This window comes from Hirundo rustica, chromosome 4 (assembly GCF_015227805.2).
Source record: "Hirundo rustica isolate bHirRus1 chromosome 4, bHirRus1.pri.v3, whole genome shotgun sequence".
Lineage (NCBI taxonomy): Eukaryota > Metazoa > Chordata > Aves > Passeriformes > Hirundinidae > Hirundo > Hirundo rustica.
Genome location: NC_053453.1, coordinates 40,321,472 through 40,339,935, shown reverse-complemented (window position 1 = coordinate 40,339,935; position 18,464 = coordinate 40,321,472). Strand labels below are relative to the sequence as shown.

The 18,464-nt window shown below is 36.5% G+C and overlaps 1 protein-coding gene across 1 annotated transcript in view; it reads right to left on the bottom strand.

Annotated features, from left to right (window-relative positions):
• Positions 1–18,464, bottom strand: part of OTOGL (otogelin like) — a 109,158-nt gene that overhangs the window by 20,590 nt on the left and 70,104 nt on the right. Inside the window, exons 36-52 of the mRNA XM_040062736.1 lie at positions 17,819–17,867; positions 17,320–17,410; positions 16,153–16,161; positions 12,774–12,951; positions 11,758–11,900; positions 10,683–10,706; positions 10,451–10,543; positions 9,520–9,709; positions 8,065–8,279; positions 6,104–6,245; positions 5,583–5,768; positions 4,859–5,071; positions 4,044–4,148; positions 3,630–3,737; positions 3,167–3,268; positions 1,823–1,927; positions 1,694–1,734 (exon numbers count right to left, since the gene is read on the bottom strand). Coding sequence (XP_039918670.1) covers positions 1,694–1,734; positions 1,823–1,927; positions 3,167–3,268; positions 3,630–3,737; positions 4,044–4,148; positions 4,859–5,071; positions 5,583–5,768; positions 6,104–6,245; positions 8,065–8,279; positions 9,520–9,709; positions 10,451–10,543; positions 10,683–10,706; positions 11,758–11,900; positions 12,774–12,951; positions 16,153–16,161; positions 17,320–17,410; positions 17,819–17,867 — 1,994 coding nt within the window. The remainder of the gene's footprint in view (positions 1–1,693; positions 1,735–1,822; positions 1,928–3,166; positions 3,269–3,629; positions 3,738–4,043; positions 4,149–4,858; positions 5,072–5,582; positions 5,769–6,103; positions 6,246–8,064; positions 8,280–9,519; positions 9,710–10,450; positions 10,544–10,682; positions 10,707–11,757; positions 11,901–12,773; positions 12,952–16,152; positions 16,162–17,319; positions 17,411–17,818; positions 17,868–18,464) is intronic.

The window sequence follows — 18,464 nt, the reverse complement described above, 5'->3', positions numbered from 1 at the left end:
TGCTTTTTCTTTATCATTAGGGGAGCTTGATTGAGACAATTTTTTTAAAACAGTTTCCCAAAATTCTGGGGAGCTTATTTGCTCAGATGATACATCTGGAAATTGAGCAAATAACCACCGAAGGAAAATTTTTAATTGCTTCTTGGAAAAATGGGTTTTCCCATCCTCTGAGATACTTAAAATTTGATAATAGGCTCTTTGTTGAGACATAGACAGCCTAGCACCCATTTTTTGGCTCAGATTTTAAGTTTCTACGTCTCCTTTTATCTGTGACTGAGAAACCAAAAGGAAAAAAACTCACTGGAGAGAGGAAAAAAAAAAACAAAAGGGGAAAGAGTTTCCTTTTCCACCCACCCTCAGGCTGCCGAAAGAAAGCACTTTGGAGGTTTACTCTGAAAGCAAAAACCTTCCACGAAAGGAGAAACTCTTTTCTGTGAGGTTTTAATGCCCCTTAAAAAGATTTTCCCTTAAAAAAACCGAAGGTGGTACTCACCAAAAATCCAGCGTTCCTTTGTCTTCTTTCCCAATCACTCCTTTTGCCTGACACTGACCCTTTTTCATGCAAAAAGAGCTTCCAGTCTCAGTTCCCAGGGTTAGTTTTCCACGAACACGTGGTCACTCTCTCTGAGAGCAGCTTGCCGATCAGGGGCCTCTTTGCAGCACTCCAATGGGGTTTTTTGAGTCCAAAGGACAAAACCGCAGCCCTGGCCTGTAGAATTCTGTGTTTCGGAGACTCCACAGCGAACGCCAAGCCTGAAGGGTCTGTCTCTGCGTGGGATTCCTTGGCCACATGCTCCCTGAGTGGTTCTTCCAGCTTTTTGGGAACTTTTTGTGGCTTTGAGCCCCACGTTGGATATCAGTTGTGGTAGCTCACCACGAGACTAGACAACCGCCGATGGCAAAAGAAAGAACCTGCTCTTTGTCTGGGGGGAAAATATTGCTTTATTCTCCAGTCCTGCCCTGCTTTGGCTGGAGATCTTCCCCGATCACTTTCCAGACCAGAGAGAGCTCGGCCCTGCCCATCCCCAGGCTTTATCCCCAGGGGGGCAGGGCCCAGAGGCAGGGACAAGACACTACTCAATCAGGGAGAAGTGGGAGTGGAAGAGAGTTGGGTTACAGCTGAGTAAAGACAAACCACGTGGCACAGATTACAAATCCGATGAAACACAATATAAACCAAATTAATGCATTACAACATTCAGGTATAATTATTTTCCAGATCACAGTCCCTATTATGACAAACTACATGAGGAGCAAAATATTTATGACTTCTCGTACCAGCTAAATTCAATAATGTTAAATCATTTTAATCAAAAGCATAAATGATTAACGAAACAACACATTTCTTCAGATGATACATATAATCATAAAGCTTATACCTCATTAATTATATTTTTAAATGTGAATTATTTTTTGTGGAAAGCCTTATTAGCATATTGCTTCATGTCAACACTGAACAGGATAAAATTACAGTTGCTTATTTTCCTTTTCCACCTTACAACACACAAAGTGAAATTTCCCCAAGGAATAGTTGGCAACACTATGCAGACACTTGGAATTACATGCTTGAGCTGGGATTGGAAGGCAGTATCACCCTGTTCACTCTTTACAACTAACTGAAACAAGGAGTGTAAAAGGGAGGAGTGAGACAGTTCAACACCATTAGTAACAATATTTAAAAGATGCCACTTACCAATTTACAGGTCAGCATAGTAGCATTTTCACAACCACATTCTGAGGAGATGAAGAAAACTGTGTTAGTCAATTAGCTAACTGTTTGCTTTGGTTAACAGCTGTGACTAAGTAATAAAGCAATAATTACCACAGTGCCATTCCGGACAACATTGCCCAAGTATTTTTTCCTTCACAGGTGTCATGCCATCTGTGCAAATCATAGGAGGCTCAGAACAAAGATTTTCATCACAAACTAAATTAGGGCAAAAGACATAAGAATTTACTCAACTTTCCTTCATGTTTTCCAGCTTACATTACTTTTGATAAACTATTTTTAAAATAAAATTATTTTATATAAATGTTATTGTGTTTCTTGAACATCTGAATTATACTTTGAATATAAAATAAAGATTTTCAAAAGTGATTTTAGTTGTCTTAGAACATGTTTAAATTTTCAGAGAACATCAAACAGGAATAATTTAATTTTCTTCCAACTTGAGAGTTACTCAAGATTGTAACAAAGACAACTAAAACCATAATCTCTGGGGAACATGAACTTGAAAGGTACTGGAAAGTGCATTTCTAGAAGATAACAGGGAGTAACTACCCTCCAGGTATGATGCTAATAAGAAAATACTGCTTCCCTTACCAGAAGTGGCTTACTGGGACTGTGAAAGAAGATCATGCATTAAGATCTAACTTCCTCCCTGCCAGAATAGGGGGGAAAAAAATGCCAAAGGCATTTGCAGAAAATTTCATCTGGGTAGAAGTGCTAGGAAAAGGAAAGGACCAAAATACAGAAATAACTGAAGTAAATATTACTAAACGCCAAACTTAGTGGAAGTCAATTTAATTATTTGAAATGACCCTGAAAGACTGAAGTACAATGAAAATTAATCTAAAGTAAGCAGTTATACTTGTAGATGTTACTTAAAAATGTATAACACAATTTATGTGTTTTATGAGGCTATGAAAAGGACTAAGTTACACTGCAAATATTTTTCTTCTGCCTGCTCACTGTTTGAATATTTGAAAATTTGAAACCCTTGGTCTACTCCTTCCCCTAGGGGCTAAAAATGTAAAGAAACTGCCTAAGCATTAGTGAATGGTACAACAGAGGAAAAACAACATGTTGTTTTATTAAATGTGTTTTAATATATGAACAATTGTATATTTATACTCCAAGGATGGGATCCAGTGCCACATTAATATACTAGGATTTAGATCACTGTGAAGATAACCATATTCTGTCTGGTGAACTAAATAACCTCTCCAGCCTCCACTAACTAGGTTTGTTTGACCACCACTGGGCATACCAAGATCTTTGAATCTACATCAAAGCTGGTACCTCTACATCCTAATTTGGACCTCTTAGTCTGTATCTGAAGCCCACCCTAATTACCAAACCTAAACAAATCCCTTCACACCCACACACTGTCTGTCATTTTTACTGAATTTGGTCACATGTAGAACTCACAACAGTTACACTCACCACAGTAGTAATGAGGACAACAGTAGTGTATGGTATTAAGGTCTACAGTGAGAATTTCCCCTTCACTACACATGGGAACAGGTTCAATACAGGATTCACACACTAAATTAAAAAAAAAAAAAAAAAAAACACCAAACAAAACCCAGACATATACAAAGTTTAAAATACTAAAAAGTTAGCACATGTGAATTCCAGCTCATAGACTATATAACAAGCAATACTGTGTTTGTTACTCAGAAAATAGAACTTTTAAGGATTTTATGGATAAACAAAGTTCAAATAAGATGTTCAAAATTATTTTGGAAATAAAAGATCCCCTACCCAAGAATAATTACGCCCAAGTCTGTGTGAAATCTCACTCCAAGAATTCCTGCCTTGAGTTATTTAATTTAGAATTAAAGTCTGTTTTTGTAAATACTTGACTATTCCTTAGCTCTCCATAAAAATATTAGAGGCTTCTTACCACAGAGATGAGAGAAACAACAGGGATCTTCCTGTTTTGCTTCAACAATAAATTGATCTTCTCTGCAGTCAGGCTGAGAGGCATTAAAACAAACTGAAGGATCACATTCTGTAGGAAACAAACACTGTTTTAAAAGTAGTCATTGAAACAATACAAAAAAGATAAAGAAAATATATTCTTCATATGCTGAATACAACAAAATACCCCAAATTGACTGTAAATCAAAAGTAACACAAAACACAAACTCAAGAAAATACTGGAGAATGTTAAAAAAACCACACATCATTGCCTGGTATTATTTACAGTGTCCCATTCTGTTAACAGTCAAGACAACTTGCAATGCAAATTTTTTTTCCAACATATAATACAAGTATGGAAAACTTTCCACTACCTGTGGTTTTGTATTTCCCTTACCACATCGGTACTGTGGACAGCAGGACAGAGGATGGTAGCCTACCACTAATTTTTCATTGGGTCTGCATGTTGGAATAATGGCATCACATAATGACATGTTACATTCTGTGGGATAAAAAACAATTTTGATGTCTTTAAACAGATACAACTGCAAGTCCTATAGTTCAGGCTAGTTATCTAATACAGGGATCCACAAAACAAGAGCAGCCCAAGTCAGCTTAAAGTTCACTCCATACCACTATGTAGACCTTTGAGCTCAACCCAAGCAAGCAGTTGTATCCCTCGTAAAACTGGTGTTTACTTGCTCTGCTCCCTATGCATGAAGCTAGCTATAACATCCCGCTGATATCCTTTGAGCAAATTGACAATACAACATTGGTTAGACGCATCTAATAAGCAAAAGCACCATATCAGCTGAACCATATGTTCTCATTTTCCTTGAAGAGGTTATGAAGAAATTAGTAAATTTTGCTTAATGTTTTAGAAGCAATAAGCTTATTCTTTTTTCTAATAACCATGGCTAGGCAGAATATTAGCACTCAGTGAACGGCTTGTGTGAAAGAGCAGTAGATCAGAGGATACTCCTCATCACACGAAGGAAGAAAAGCCAGAAATTTTGATGACATCCTCAAATACCAAGGTACTTCTATTATTATATATATATCAATTTATTATTAAGTTCCATGCAAGAGCTTAATTTTTTTTTTTTTTTTAACAGAAGTTTTGTTTAACTGGTGGACTTCTAAGAAAAAAATATTATTTCAGTGAATAATTCTTATTATACTTCTGTTACAGAAAACAAGTGTGGTATGTACCACAAACTTTCTTGGGGCAGCAAGCTCTCTCTTCAATGACATGGAGTAGAACTTCCCCTTCTCTTTCACAGACTGGTGGTGGATCCTCACTGCATTCAGGTTCTACAGCAATAATGCTTCCATTTTCTAAACAGCTGTACATGCAGCACCCGCTCATGGACCCATTCCAGATCTCCCCAGCAGAGTGGGGTTGTCCTTTATTATCTGTACAAGCTGGAAGAAAAAAAAAAAAATTATAGCCCTTCAACAAGCAGACAGCTCCTATTTCCTGCAAGCAACTATGACTTGCATAAAATTGTTGCCTAAAACAATATGGCTGCGCAGCATTATGATAAAAGAATCCAAGAAAGGATGATGACCATAAAAGCCCCAAAGGAACAAATGCTTTTCTATGGGTGAAAATGGGTGAGGGCAAGGGACAGATCCTGCCCTTATTATTCTTTCCTAAGTTCTGAAGGGAGAAAAGCCTGGGAGCTATAGAAGAATGACCATCACTTTTCCCCCAATAGAGGTACATCGGCACTGGCTCTTAAAGACAAGTTAACTGAAAGCACAAACTGCTGTAGCTTGAGAAAAAGGTAGGCTCTGTTGAAGGTACCTTTACCAGATTCACATTTACTGAGAACTGACACAGAACTTAAGCTTATCTCTTACCATGAACTGTTAATAGGACTGTGATTAATATTATCATAACTGCAAAACTACTCTGTCCTACTGTACTTACTACATTTTTCTTCTGGTATACAGAGGTCAGAGTCTGTTCTATGCAAAATGGTGCCATTTTTACACACACAGTCTTCCCTTAAATAGGAGCAGGGAAACTCTTCATAGAACCATTTATTCAAGCATGTCTTGGCTTCACAGGGTTGCACACAGGGCTCGTATTCCTTGCCCTCAGGACAGCTCAATGCTGCAAGGTATAAAAAAGGACATTGAGTGTTTCTGTATCCTTTTGGCATTTCATTGGTCAAATAGGTGGTAATAACAAGTGAGAATGCACAGAAAGCACATGTTTATATTTTTTAATGGTACTTTAGGTAAGCAGCTAATCCAACGGAGAGTAAAATTTAGTCATGACTAAATGATGTATTCTCATCTTAAGAACATGTACCCTGATTTACCAATGCTGTGATAAAATGAGATGTTACTTACAAGAAATATATTTTTAACTTATCACTAAACACTTAATCACTAAAAAATGTCACTAAAGCCACAGAAGGGCACAGAATATGGCTATCTGCTTACAACAATAATCAGGTGTCCTCCATTTAATGCAAATGTTGTGCTTGTTACATAAAGCCACATATGCAGAAAGTGCATCACACTCATAATTCCAAAAATTAGTACTGTTGATCCACATCTTCTCACAAAATTCCTGTGGTGACACCTAGGAACATATTGAAATTGGGAATTAACAAGTATAAGGATTTCCTGTAACTAAAATAAATCAGTAATTAAGAGAAATAATACAGCCACAAGGGGGAAAAGTCACTAGCAGTGTCTAAATTTAACAATATTTTTTGTCAAAACACTCATTCTGCAAAACTTAAACTGCCAGAATTCTTTATGCTGATCAATAGACAGAAAATGCAGTCCTAATGAAATTGTCACACTAGTTCAAAGAACTTTTCAGTATAGCCCTATCAACTAAAAGTGAACAATCTCAGCTAAACATTGCTACTATACCTTCTATACAACCCTGCTATGAATGAATTACTTATTACTCTGTTTCTGTTTCTGTAGGACCTGATAGTCTATTTTACTGAGCCTAAATGCAGGTTGTGCAACCTATCTTATTTCTGTTAGGTTTGTTTGCATAAATTTCCAACTGGATGTAAAAGATTTTATTTCATTCTGCCGTTTCACTACTGTGCTGCACCCGAGTTCTCCCTGTGGTTTCAGCAAATCTTCAAGCAGTATCTCACTTCTGCTAAGAAGTTCATCACACTGATGACTCTTTTACCTATCTTTGACCAGCTTCTTCATGCCAGCAAGTGCACAATACACTCCATCCACTCTGGCTCTGCCACCATCAAATACATGAAAGAAAACAAATTTCATAATGGATGAACCAACCACTTGAAAATTTTGATGATATTTCAGTTTTTGCTATAAATCAGGAAAAGATGCACTATCAGAGTTCTGGGAACATATATGTAGTAGGTATTTTGACTCCACAGATTTCCTCAAATTATTATAAAACAAGATGTCAAAACAATTATGCAAAGCATCCTACTACTCACTGGTGCTACTCTATCTTCTTGATTCCACACTGCTTACCAACACTCCCTCCCTAAGTTTCTGTGGTAAGCATCTCTTAAATTTTGTATATAAAGAAACTACTTTAGTTCCTTCCTTCCTTCCAGAAGAACTCTGCAATTTTTTTCTACCTCAGGAAAGTGAGGAGAGGTCTGACAAATTTGAAAGAAGGGACTCAGCTGCATACAATACTTTTAACAACATTTTTCTGCAATGAAAATCTAACTGTAACAATAAAAACAAAAGGTGGAAAGGCAAAAAGAAGAAGTGAATCAGGAATCTGAACACATCTATCAGAAAGAAAGGGACACTTGAGTAATCAATATATTTTCTTTTTACTAAGTCAGGAAAGTCAGTTAGAACTCAGAGATTTGCGGCTTACTAATTTTCTGTTCTGGAAAGCAGCTGTGCTGCACTACCCACTTCTAGTGACCTATAGAGGTCTACCCACCTCTATAGCTGCATGCTACATCTATATCCCCATCAGAAAGTACAATTTGTAGAAAAAAATTATAATTATTTCTGTAAGAAATGCTGCAAAATTGTCAATGTAATATTGACTATGTCAAAATTTTTAACTGGAAATTTCTTTAGTCCAATAAGTCTGCAACTGCATGAATTGCTGCTGTGTGCAGCAGAAGCATGAGTCTTTCTGTTCAAGTGATCCATGTCAAGCATTTAATAAAAATAACATCTCTGGAATGTGTTTATCTTGACATGATGATCCAGTGTCTTTCCTCTGAGAAATGCCCATTAAGTAATTTCAAAAACCAGTATAATAGCACAGGGTTCCATATAGATGTGTATTTACAATGGACAACTTGGGGGTATTAAAGCCACGCATTCCATTGTCAAATCAAAAAAATGTGCATGTATTGTCACTCTTTTCTTAATTATACAAATGTTATTTGATTTGGTGCTGCAGTTTTTCTGATCCTCATACTCACTTTCTTGTGACAAGGGATGAAAATGCTTCTCCTTAACAGTTCCATACAGTATGTGCAGTTATCTTCAGTACAGTTTCTTACTGGCCTCCTGGTTGTTACATCAAATGATTTCTCAACTTCCCAACTCTTAATGAACATTTCAATTTCCTCCATATTTGTAATTATGGTCATGTTTTTCATTTTCAGGTCATCACTAGGATCTCCATTACACAACCCTGGAGACAGAGCATCATATTCAAAGCATATACCTTCACTTGGGAAAGAAAAGGATCCCAGAGAGAAACAGCAGAGGACAGGAAAAAAAGCACTAAAGAAAACTTGAGACTTTACTGCAAAATATCAGGTAGCGCAACATTTTAAGCTAAGTTTGGATTTGTCTGCATAGTCTTCCTCTTCTTATCTTCTCATGACATGAAGAGGAACTATTCTATAATTCTTTCTACATTTGACCTCATCTTGTCCCACTCACTCAGCATGCACAGAGAAGATGGCATGATATTGGGAAAAGATGCAGGGCCAGGCCTCACCTTCTCTCACTAGATTTAGAAAAACTTTGCTTTTGTTTAAGCAGAAGACAGCAATTGATTTTGAAGACTTGATTTGTTTATGTTTATACTTGAAGCATATCTGAATTGCTTTGTTTGTTTTTAAAACTAAAAGAAGTTTAAAAGATTATAAGAAGTTCATTTTCCTTTTCAATATGAAGTAGATTATGTAAAATTACAAACCACCAGAAAATGAACATTTATGATAAAACTTAAGTAATTTTTAATCACCTGCTTACACTTTTCCATATTATTCATACCGGCAAAGTTATAAAAAGGCTTCAGGGAATCTTGAAACATGCTACATTTCCCATCATTGTAATTCTAGACTGAGACACTTCAGCACAGCTATGGACCCTAGACCCAGCCTCAAGAGGTCTAAATTCAGATTCTTAATTCACTTTTAATTCACTTAATTCCTCACAAGACTTGGACCCTTCCCAAAATACAACTTTTGTCAGTATTTTCATAGCAATAAGCTGCCACTGCTAACATCAGAGTTATCGTTTTCTCCATAACCACTGAAATGTACTATCACTAGCTGAACTTCTTTAGCAGCCACTTCTTCACTAATTTTTTTTTCTTTACTTGGCTTCAGCAATACTCTTAAAACAGGCAGAAATAAGTAAATTAAATATGTAATTTTTTTTAAAGTTATTTAGATACAATGTGCTAATCACTACTTGTTCTGCAAAGTACTTTATTAGGACACAGTGCTTTCAAAGAGAATGATTAATGTATTATTGGTTAATTAATAGTTATTTCACAGACCCTCACACAGGATTGTCAGCACAGGTAATGAGGGTCACAACGAGAGCTATAGGGACAGCTGGTCACAGACACAAAAGGGAGTTACAAATTTCAGTTGGGAATTTATTGAATAAGGAAAAGCTTGCCACCACAGCCTTACCGCAAAGTCCTTCTGTCTTCCTCGTTTTGTCAGAGTGTGATCCATACTGTATGTCTATGATGCCTGTAACATGAGCCCACTTGATGCTAATACCAGCTGGGGTATTAACAACATACATTGCACCAGTATCCTGAATGCTCAGTCCTTCTTTTGAAAATGGTAATAGTTGAATTACAGAATCTACAACTACCTAAAATAAACCAAAAACATTTTACAGATAAAGCCAGAATTCAATGATGTATTTTATATGTATTTCTATTTGATAACAAAAGATTTTTTTTCACAGCCTCTGCCATATATAATAGTCACAGTGCTTAAATTGGAGAGCTTCCCACCCATGCCACTTCCAAAAACTGCAAATGAAGTAGGCATGAGGAAAAAAGATATTTTCTAATTAGGGAAAGAATAAATCTTATTTATCCCATATCATATCATATCATATCATATCATATCATATCATATCATATCATATCATATCAAGCATATCATATCATATATCATATCATATCATATCATATCATATCATATCATATCATATCATATCATATCATATCATATCATATCATATCATATATCATATCATATATCATATTATATGATGAAACAAAGTCTCATTCCAATTATTCAAAGTCATCTGTTCTGACTTGTTACTAGGGTTCCTAGAAGTATAGTCTCAAGCCTAACTGCTTTTGCAGCTTCATTAAAATCTCAAAAGAATTTTAAAGTGCCATTTTGGAAAAATGACATTTAAGTGAAGCATGGTACCAGAAATGTAAATTGTTTTGCCTCCAGTATACCATGAATTACTGGGAATCTGATCTCAAGTAATCCTAATCCTGTTGTGGTTTACTTTAATTCTGATTTATCGCATTCTACAACAGAATAACTCTCCAGCTATTTTTAAGAGTACACACTGTTGATATGTACTTACTTTTCTTTCTAAGCGATTGATAAGTATTTGACAAGTGTGTGTTGTGACATTTAACTTCTTAAAACAGAGCCCTGAAGTGTTTGCAGGTGGCACCTTGAATGAAAAGTGACAAGAAAATTTAGTTACTATTATTTTTCTAATTCTGTGCCAGTGCTATTGGATTTTTTTATATTAATGAAGTTATTTTTTGTATTAATGCATTTTAAAATCAGCAAAATAAGTATGTACTTACTAGTTTTCTTATTGAATTTGCACTCTGGAAAACATTAAAAATAAATTAGAAGTGCAATAATAATCAGCAGCAATTTTATTTAGCAAAAATAAGTTACTATTTTCTTTGTCTTTGATGTTCTTCTACAATTAGCTAAATAATTAAACTAATTTAATATATTCCTTATAAATAATAAAAACCCCACACTTTTGAACTAACTTACTGCATATTGTGCAAGGTCCTTTCAAATTATATCTCTTAAAGAAAGAAAACTAGAGACTTCTAAAGCTCATCTGCATATGTATTCTGCATTCCCACCTCTAGAGTGCAACCAGAAACCAAGAGAGCAATTTAATAGAAAACATCTAAAACAATGCAAGGCTGGTGCCTTTAATAGTCTTAAAGTTGAAGTGTACAGTTGCCCTGTGAGAGTAAATAAGAGATGGGAAGGAAAGAAGCCTGTTGAAGCCCCTCATGGTTTATCAACAAACTGAAGATGGACTCAATCCAGTTGCTCAAGACCTGCATAAATTAGGACTATGGACAATGCAAAGGAAATGTATGTACAGACTCTAAGAATGAGACTGACCTGACCTAAACTGGCAATCTAAAAATAAAGTGGTTGAATCCCCTCTGTACAATGCAGACAGTTAGAAAACTACAAAGAACAACTCATCACAAAGTCATTAGTACCTTCCCAAAATAACTACAAAATATATTTTATGACTGTTAAAAATATTTTACTATTTTGATGATATTGTAAAGTATAAATTCAAGGTTAGGAGAACATTTCTGTGTGGAGAGCCTGAAAGGAGACATACATATTGAGAAGTTATGTCACCTCTGATAATTTAGAAGGAACATACATTTGAATTTCCTTATAACACAACAATTACTACTTAACTCAAGATAAAATTCTTTTCTCTAGACAGCATTATTAAGCAGGCTTCTTGAAAATTAAATTGTTTGGCTTTTTTTATTGAGTGTGGCTTTTATGTATAAGTTTTAATTGACATATTTTTGCATAATTTCAAACCTATAACACAAAAAACTACAAGGAACAATTATAATTACCACATAACTGCAAGAATCTTACCTGATTAGCAGGACATTTTTCAATATGAGCAACAATAATTTCTCCTGGTAACTTGACCAAAACATAGGAAGCCATATTACAGAGGGCTATGTTGTTTCCATCAAACGTAATAACACTTAGTTCAGACAGTACAGAACACTGACCTAAAAAAGAACTGTCATTTAATGAGGTCACCACAAAACTGAATACAGGGCATTTCTAAAAACTTTCATTTCTAGCATTATTTGCTTTTGCATATACATTCATAGATAGATAGATGACCTTGTTCTGCATACAGCATATTGAGCCATAGGCTGAAGCAAGAGTTTAGGCTACGCAGTGGAAATACTTTAACCTGCTTCTGAGTGCCCAGGGTAGGGGAGAATATTTAAACTGGTGAAAATTTTTACTTAAGTCAATGTTTTACAGGCCAGGTCAATGAATCTGCACAATGTGGGATAAAATATATGCACAAAATATTTATATATATTTTTGAGATACTGACAAGGGCCTTATTTGTCTTATCCTGAAAAAAATATTGTGCAATATTGGTTTCATTGATCCTGTAAGGTTTTAAATATGACTTCTCTTTAGCCTTTTTTCTCGGCAGGCTCATCCACCAGTTTCTACATCTTCTAAACATGAATAAAAACTGCAATTAGAGTTAAATTAAATATGGGTGTTCTGTCTTTCAGAAGACAGAATTTAATTTCTTTTTCTTCATAAAATGTTGAAATCTTAACATCTCTCCTGATAAAAATTCTGAAAAGTCTCAGCTGAAAAATATTGGAGTTCATGCTGCAGATGGCATTTCAATGTTTTCATTAAAAAAAAACCCAAAACCCTTAACTCCCCAGGATGTCAATTCAAAGGTACCAAAACGTTTCGTGTATTTAATTTTGCTTTGCTGATTAATAGCTTGTTTTAGTTCATTCCACTATTTAACCTCATATTCCCATTGTAATAGTGTTTTAATTTATTACTTGACATTTACAGATCAGGGCTCCATATTTTATTTAAAAATAAGAGTGACTTACAGGGACATTCCCATTCTGGACAACAGCTATCAGTGTTAACTTGAACAGGCATTCCTCGAAAACCACAATCTGGCTTATGCACATCCTTAGGGCAGTTCCTTGAAAGATTGTATAACATCCAACCCATATTAACACATACATATTGGTTACATTTATCAACAGGTTCGAGGTATCTTGGCTGTCATATAAGGAAAAAAACAACCAGAGTCAACTTTAACTTCATTGGCCTTATGAAGTCCAAGCAATTACTTGTCCATCCCCCAGCACTGAGAGAGAATCAGCACATCTACCTGCCCCTCATCAGTTATTTTGGAATGACTTGCATTTGTGTGGTTGTAACCAGCGACAATGATGCATGTCCATTCACCCACAACCTTCCTGTTCCATCCAGCTTTGCTGAAATACCCAATGTAAAACATCATGCATTGGGGGATATAATCTGAAGCATTTTAAGAAACACAAAATCATGCATTCTCATCATTTTAAATCCTATGACAAAGAAACAAGTGGAAAAAGGAAAGTCAGGGTAAGATTATGCAGAAACATGAAAATTGCAAGGATTATGGCTTTTTCTGCACCTCAGAAATATATTTAGCTGTCTAGAAAATTCATACAGCTTTAAAGCCTGTTTTTCTCAAAACAATACATCCAAGTTCCAGAATATACCAGGGCAGTGTAAGAGCAGCAACAAAACTATCCTCTAAGAATAACTGAGAATTTTAAAACAAGTAAATTAAATAGAAAATATGAACTATTTTAAATCTCTGCTGTTATATATGTAAAATAACAGAATAAACTGAAAAGTAATATATATTTTAACATACAGGGGAAAGTAAGACTGATCATACCACACACTCAGAAGATGTAGATATCAGTGTATGCATCATTGTGCCAAAGTAAGCCTTGTCAGCTACAGCTGTCGTTTCTGAGGAAGAAGGCACAACCATTTCATTACTAGAATGAGACAAGTCTGTTATAGCTCTGGTTTGCAGTTCTGTGGCCTCTGTTACACTAAAATAAGGTGCAATGGGTTTCTGTATTGGGATTTTGGACTTCTCAGATGTCGTTACATCCAGGACCCCAGAAATAGAGATATCTTTGACTGAGGTGGTATTTCTTGACACAAGCAGACTCTGAATTTCAGTTACTGGCAAATAAGGCAGGGAAGATTTGTCAGTTGTGGTTGTCTTTGTCCGGGTAACATTTTTTTGCTCATGTAAAGTCTGATCATCTTCTGAAATATCCACAGTTTTTTCAAATGAAGTAGAGTATTTAACTTCTGATGCTATGTATGAGGTACTCTTCATCTGTGATAATGGCGTTGTAGTACCAGTTGTTTTCATTATATTAATCTTTGGTGTTTCTCTACTGCTCTGTAAAGCTTGTATTACTGCAGTTGTAAATAAAGATTTGTGTGTTTCTATGGTGGTAGGAACTGAAGCTGAAGCTATATGAAAATCCAAACTGACAACAAAAGAATCTGTGGTTTTTGTAGTACTCCTAGAGGCTAGGGTAGTGCCTGAAATAACTAATAAACTGGCTGAAGAACTAGGTAGCATTTTTGCAAAAATATAAGGTGCTTTCGAGGATGTAGCATTCACTGTTGGGTTCATGATCATTGGCACAGTGGATTGAGTGATGATTCCAGCTGGTATGGCTGATATTGTTCCAGCTTCTTCTTCTGAACTTACCAAAGAACTCTGTTTTCCTAGAGAAACATTAGAGATATGAGCGGTCTTAGGAGGAGGCAAAGGCATGGAAGGATGGCTTTCTAAAGTGATTACAGAGGCTGTAGGCATTAGTAAAGAGGGCATTACAATAGAAGTTTTTAGTGCTGCTGAAAAGTTAGTAGAGAGACTTATTTTTAAAGTGAATTTAGATAAATCCACACAAGCTGCAAGGTCTATAATTGGAATTTTTGAAGTTCCTTGTGTATCTAGATATGAAACTGATGCTTGGGTAGCACTTATATTTTGTGTTAGTGAAGATGTGCTACCGACTGTGGGAATCAATGAAGAACTTGTAGACTGAGATGTCACATAAGATGGTACTGATGTTGATAACAAGGTTGAAAATAAAGACGACCTTTTAAAAGAAGGATCTTTGGAAATGAAAGTACCAAACTTTGAGCCATAGGGTCAGTTTTCAACTCTGTAACTGAACTTTTTGGGTACTCTGTAAGTTCTGAAGTGGTTATGGATGTAGCATTTAGAGGTAATACCAATGTCCTGAGAGGGAAGAGTGTAGACACAACGGATTTCATTGTCTTTTTAGAAATGGATGACAATGAAAACAAATCAGTGTGCATTATATGCTTATTTTCTGTTGAGGCTTTATTTACTACAGACCTATCAAAGACTGTTGAATTGACTAGAGGGGAAGCACTGAAAGGTACTGTATAAAGACTTTAGGGGGCAACAGTGGCACCTGCCATAGCTTTGGGCTTCAGGGAGGTAAACAGAGAATGCACTGGTGTAGATACTGTGGATGTTGCAGAGGGACTTGAAGAAGTGTTTTCAGGGATTTGAGAAACAACTTGAGGTGAAGATACAGTCATTACCGACAGAGCAGCAGAAATACTCCCCTTTTTTGATGGAGACATGTGCCTGGGAACAGTCATTGAAGTTTGCACTGAAAATGAGAATGGCTTTGGAGAAAAACTGGCCGAAGAACTAGCATTTAATGATATCAGAGAAGTTTTAGATAAGGGTTCTGCTGTTTTGAAATATGAAATTGTGATTAATTGCGGAACACTTGTCTCAGAGCTAGAAAATCTAGCAGTCATAGGAACTTAAGGAGCAGTTGAAGTCAGTTCAGAAATAGGTGTTGGGTAAAGTGCAATTTGACTAATGTCAGGCCTAGTTCTAACAGATTGTCATGGGTTGGCAGAGGTTTTTTTCTAGTTATGGAGAAATATAGAATGCTCTTCCCTGACAGGAGCTTAGAGTTGCTTTGGGAGGGGGAGGACAGGGACCTATCAGAAAACTAGCCAAGATATTGGCAGCAAGTTTAACCAAAGAAGATGCCAAATGCGACGTTGGGAAGTACCCATTTAAAACCCTCATCTGCCGCAGATTACTCTCTTCCTTTTAAGATGGCCATGAGGTAACGTCGTGGGCAGCAGGGAGGGCCCGGGCCAGGCCTCACTGCCCTCTGGCCGGCCGGGCCGGGCCCAGACAGGCCTACAGGAGCCGCTGCCCACATGGAGAGAGAGAGGCCAAGGCTGAGCTCCTTTCTCCTGGTGCCGGCCGGAGAGAAAAGAGAACAGCTCAGCAATGCCACGTGCTTACAGCTTTGTGGCAGCTCCGAGCCGGGCAGCCCTGGATGAGACCGGGCGTCGGAAGAGAGGACTTCCACCGGCTTCCCCTATTGGCACAACCTTGCATTTCTACAGTCTTGCTGTAGAACCTGGGGCAAGAGAGCACGTGGTCACTGCAGGCCTGGGCGCATTTAACCCTTTCCTAGCAACATGGAGTTTCTAAAGCAGAACCCTTCCTTGAGAGCGAGAAGAAAGAAAACAGAGGGTATGTAGAAAGGACATTGCATGAAGTCAGTGGATTAGAAGTGAAAGAACTGATAATAATATTGGAATAGGATTGAAAATTGGACAGTTTTAACTGGACTTCTCTGGGGTAAACTATGGAGAAATGGACTGATCTTAGTAGATATTAATGTTGTTGGGGAGAATGCTAATTCTAATCAAAATTGAGGACTAATGTGATTGAGATTTAATTGAGAACTTTATAATGCCCTCACTCCTAGGAGCTCTCAGCCTTTGAGATGAAGATGATTTCAGACTAGAAGAAGCATTCGTAAACAGTACCCCAGATACACTGAGAGGCCCATGGGTAGCCAAGGGAAAGGCTGCTAATGGATGGAACAGCACAATCTGCAAAAATTCCGAGCAGATGTGTGACATTGGGAGCCACTGGACTATTTTGTCTTGTGGCGAGTGTCTCCATGAGACTCTAGAGAGACTCTTCTTCCAAAGTAATGAAAGATTATGTTTAAATGGCAAAACTGACTGAAAATCACAAGTTGTGTCTTTCTGTGTTGTTTTGTAAGAAAGTTGATATTTTGTAGGGGGAGGGAAGAGTGTTTTGGTTTGGGTTTTCTTTTTCTCAACGTTCTTTCTTTTTTTTCATTCTTTTAGTGTGTGTTTATAAAACTATTTGTTAATTTTTAAGCTTGAGCCTGCTTTGTTTTTTCTCCTAATCTCTCTCCCACAGAAAAAAAGAATAAACACTAAGACCACTACACTAAATTTGGCAACCAGAATTTAGCAAATGTAAAACCACTACACAGACAAAGTAGATATAGGAGAAGTAGATGTGCTTAGTATCAGTCGTGGACCAAGAAGAAATATAGATCTTGTGAAAGTTTCTCTGTCAGCGCGCAAGGCAGACAAAGACACTTCTGAGTGTATTTCTGCTCCCTTAGAATGACTTACTGAAGAACTCCTACTCTTCCCAATCCCTGCAGGCAGCTCAGAAGTGACAAAAGATATCTTGGAGGCCAAAGTTGTTAGGGCTGAGGAAGGTCGAACTGTTCCTAGGTGAGTGGTTGATGTTTCCAGTGAAAATTGAACTACCACTAGGGAACTGGGTGTTAGTAATTCAGAATGTGTTGGAATAGGACTTGTACTGAGCAGGGTTGTTGAAGTTGTTATTGTAATGGGTAAAGTTATAGATGCATTAGAATGGGCAGTATGTGGTGTGACTGCTGAGGCTTGAAGAAGAATTGGAAAATCTGTTGAAGGGATGGGTTTGGAAAGGACAGTAGGGTTGGCTGTGCTGTGAAGTACATCAGAAGGCTCCACTGTACTTGGTAATGAAAATGTTGAGTAGGTGGCTGCATTAGATGCTTCCAATGAATAAAAGTCTTTAATGGACTCTCTTGACATATTCATTCCCCTTGAAGCTGTGTTTGCATTCATAGTTATTTTGTCTGTCACACTGATGAGAGTTGATTTATCCGGTGAAGTAACAAATGCAGGAGGTGTCTGAGGAAATCTCTCTCTGGTAGGACCCATGTGAGAGATTAACAGTGAAGGTTTCAGTCCAATTTCTGATTCTGTACGTGTCACAGGTATGCCTAAAAAGAAAAATGTGTGTTTAACTGTCTTTTATGTGTTATTAGTAAAGAAAAATAGTAAATCTATCTTGACTCAAATCCCATCTAAATATTAGCAAATCAGATCTTGCCAATGGTTCCAGGTCATGTGATGACTTTGAGGAATTCAGCTGACTCAAAATGTTTTCTAATTTTATCTGCAAATTAAGTAATATTTTTATTATTATTTGTGAAAATCTTTATTTTGCAGGGAAATTTTGAAGCAACAAGGTGATTCCATAGAAAATTCAATAAATCCAAAGTAGTAAAATACTTGAAATAAGTGCATTACATCCTTAGAAGATAGTATATGAAATAACCTTGTACTATCAAATATTAAGCAAAATGTATTTAATTCAAAATTCATACCATAAAAAATGATATGTATTAAATAAATTAAATTTTAATGTTAAAATAACATTTTATCCCACAAAGCAAATAATGTGGTATCTTTACACACCAGAAATCATGAAATAGATGAGCTGAACTTGTTAGTGTGTCATCCTCTGAAAAGACTGAAATTTTTGCCACAGCTGTATTTCTTTCACTTGGGATCTTTTCCTTACAGATGTGTAATAT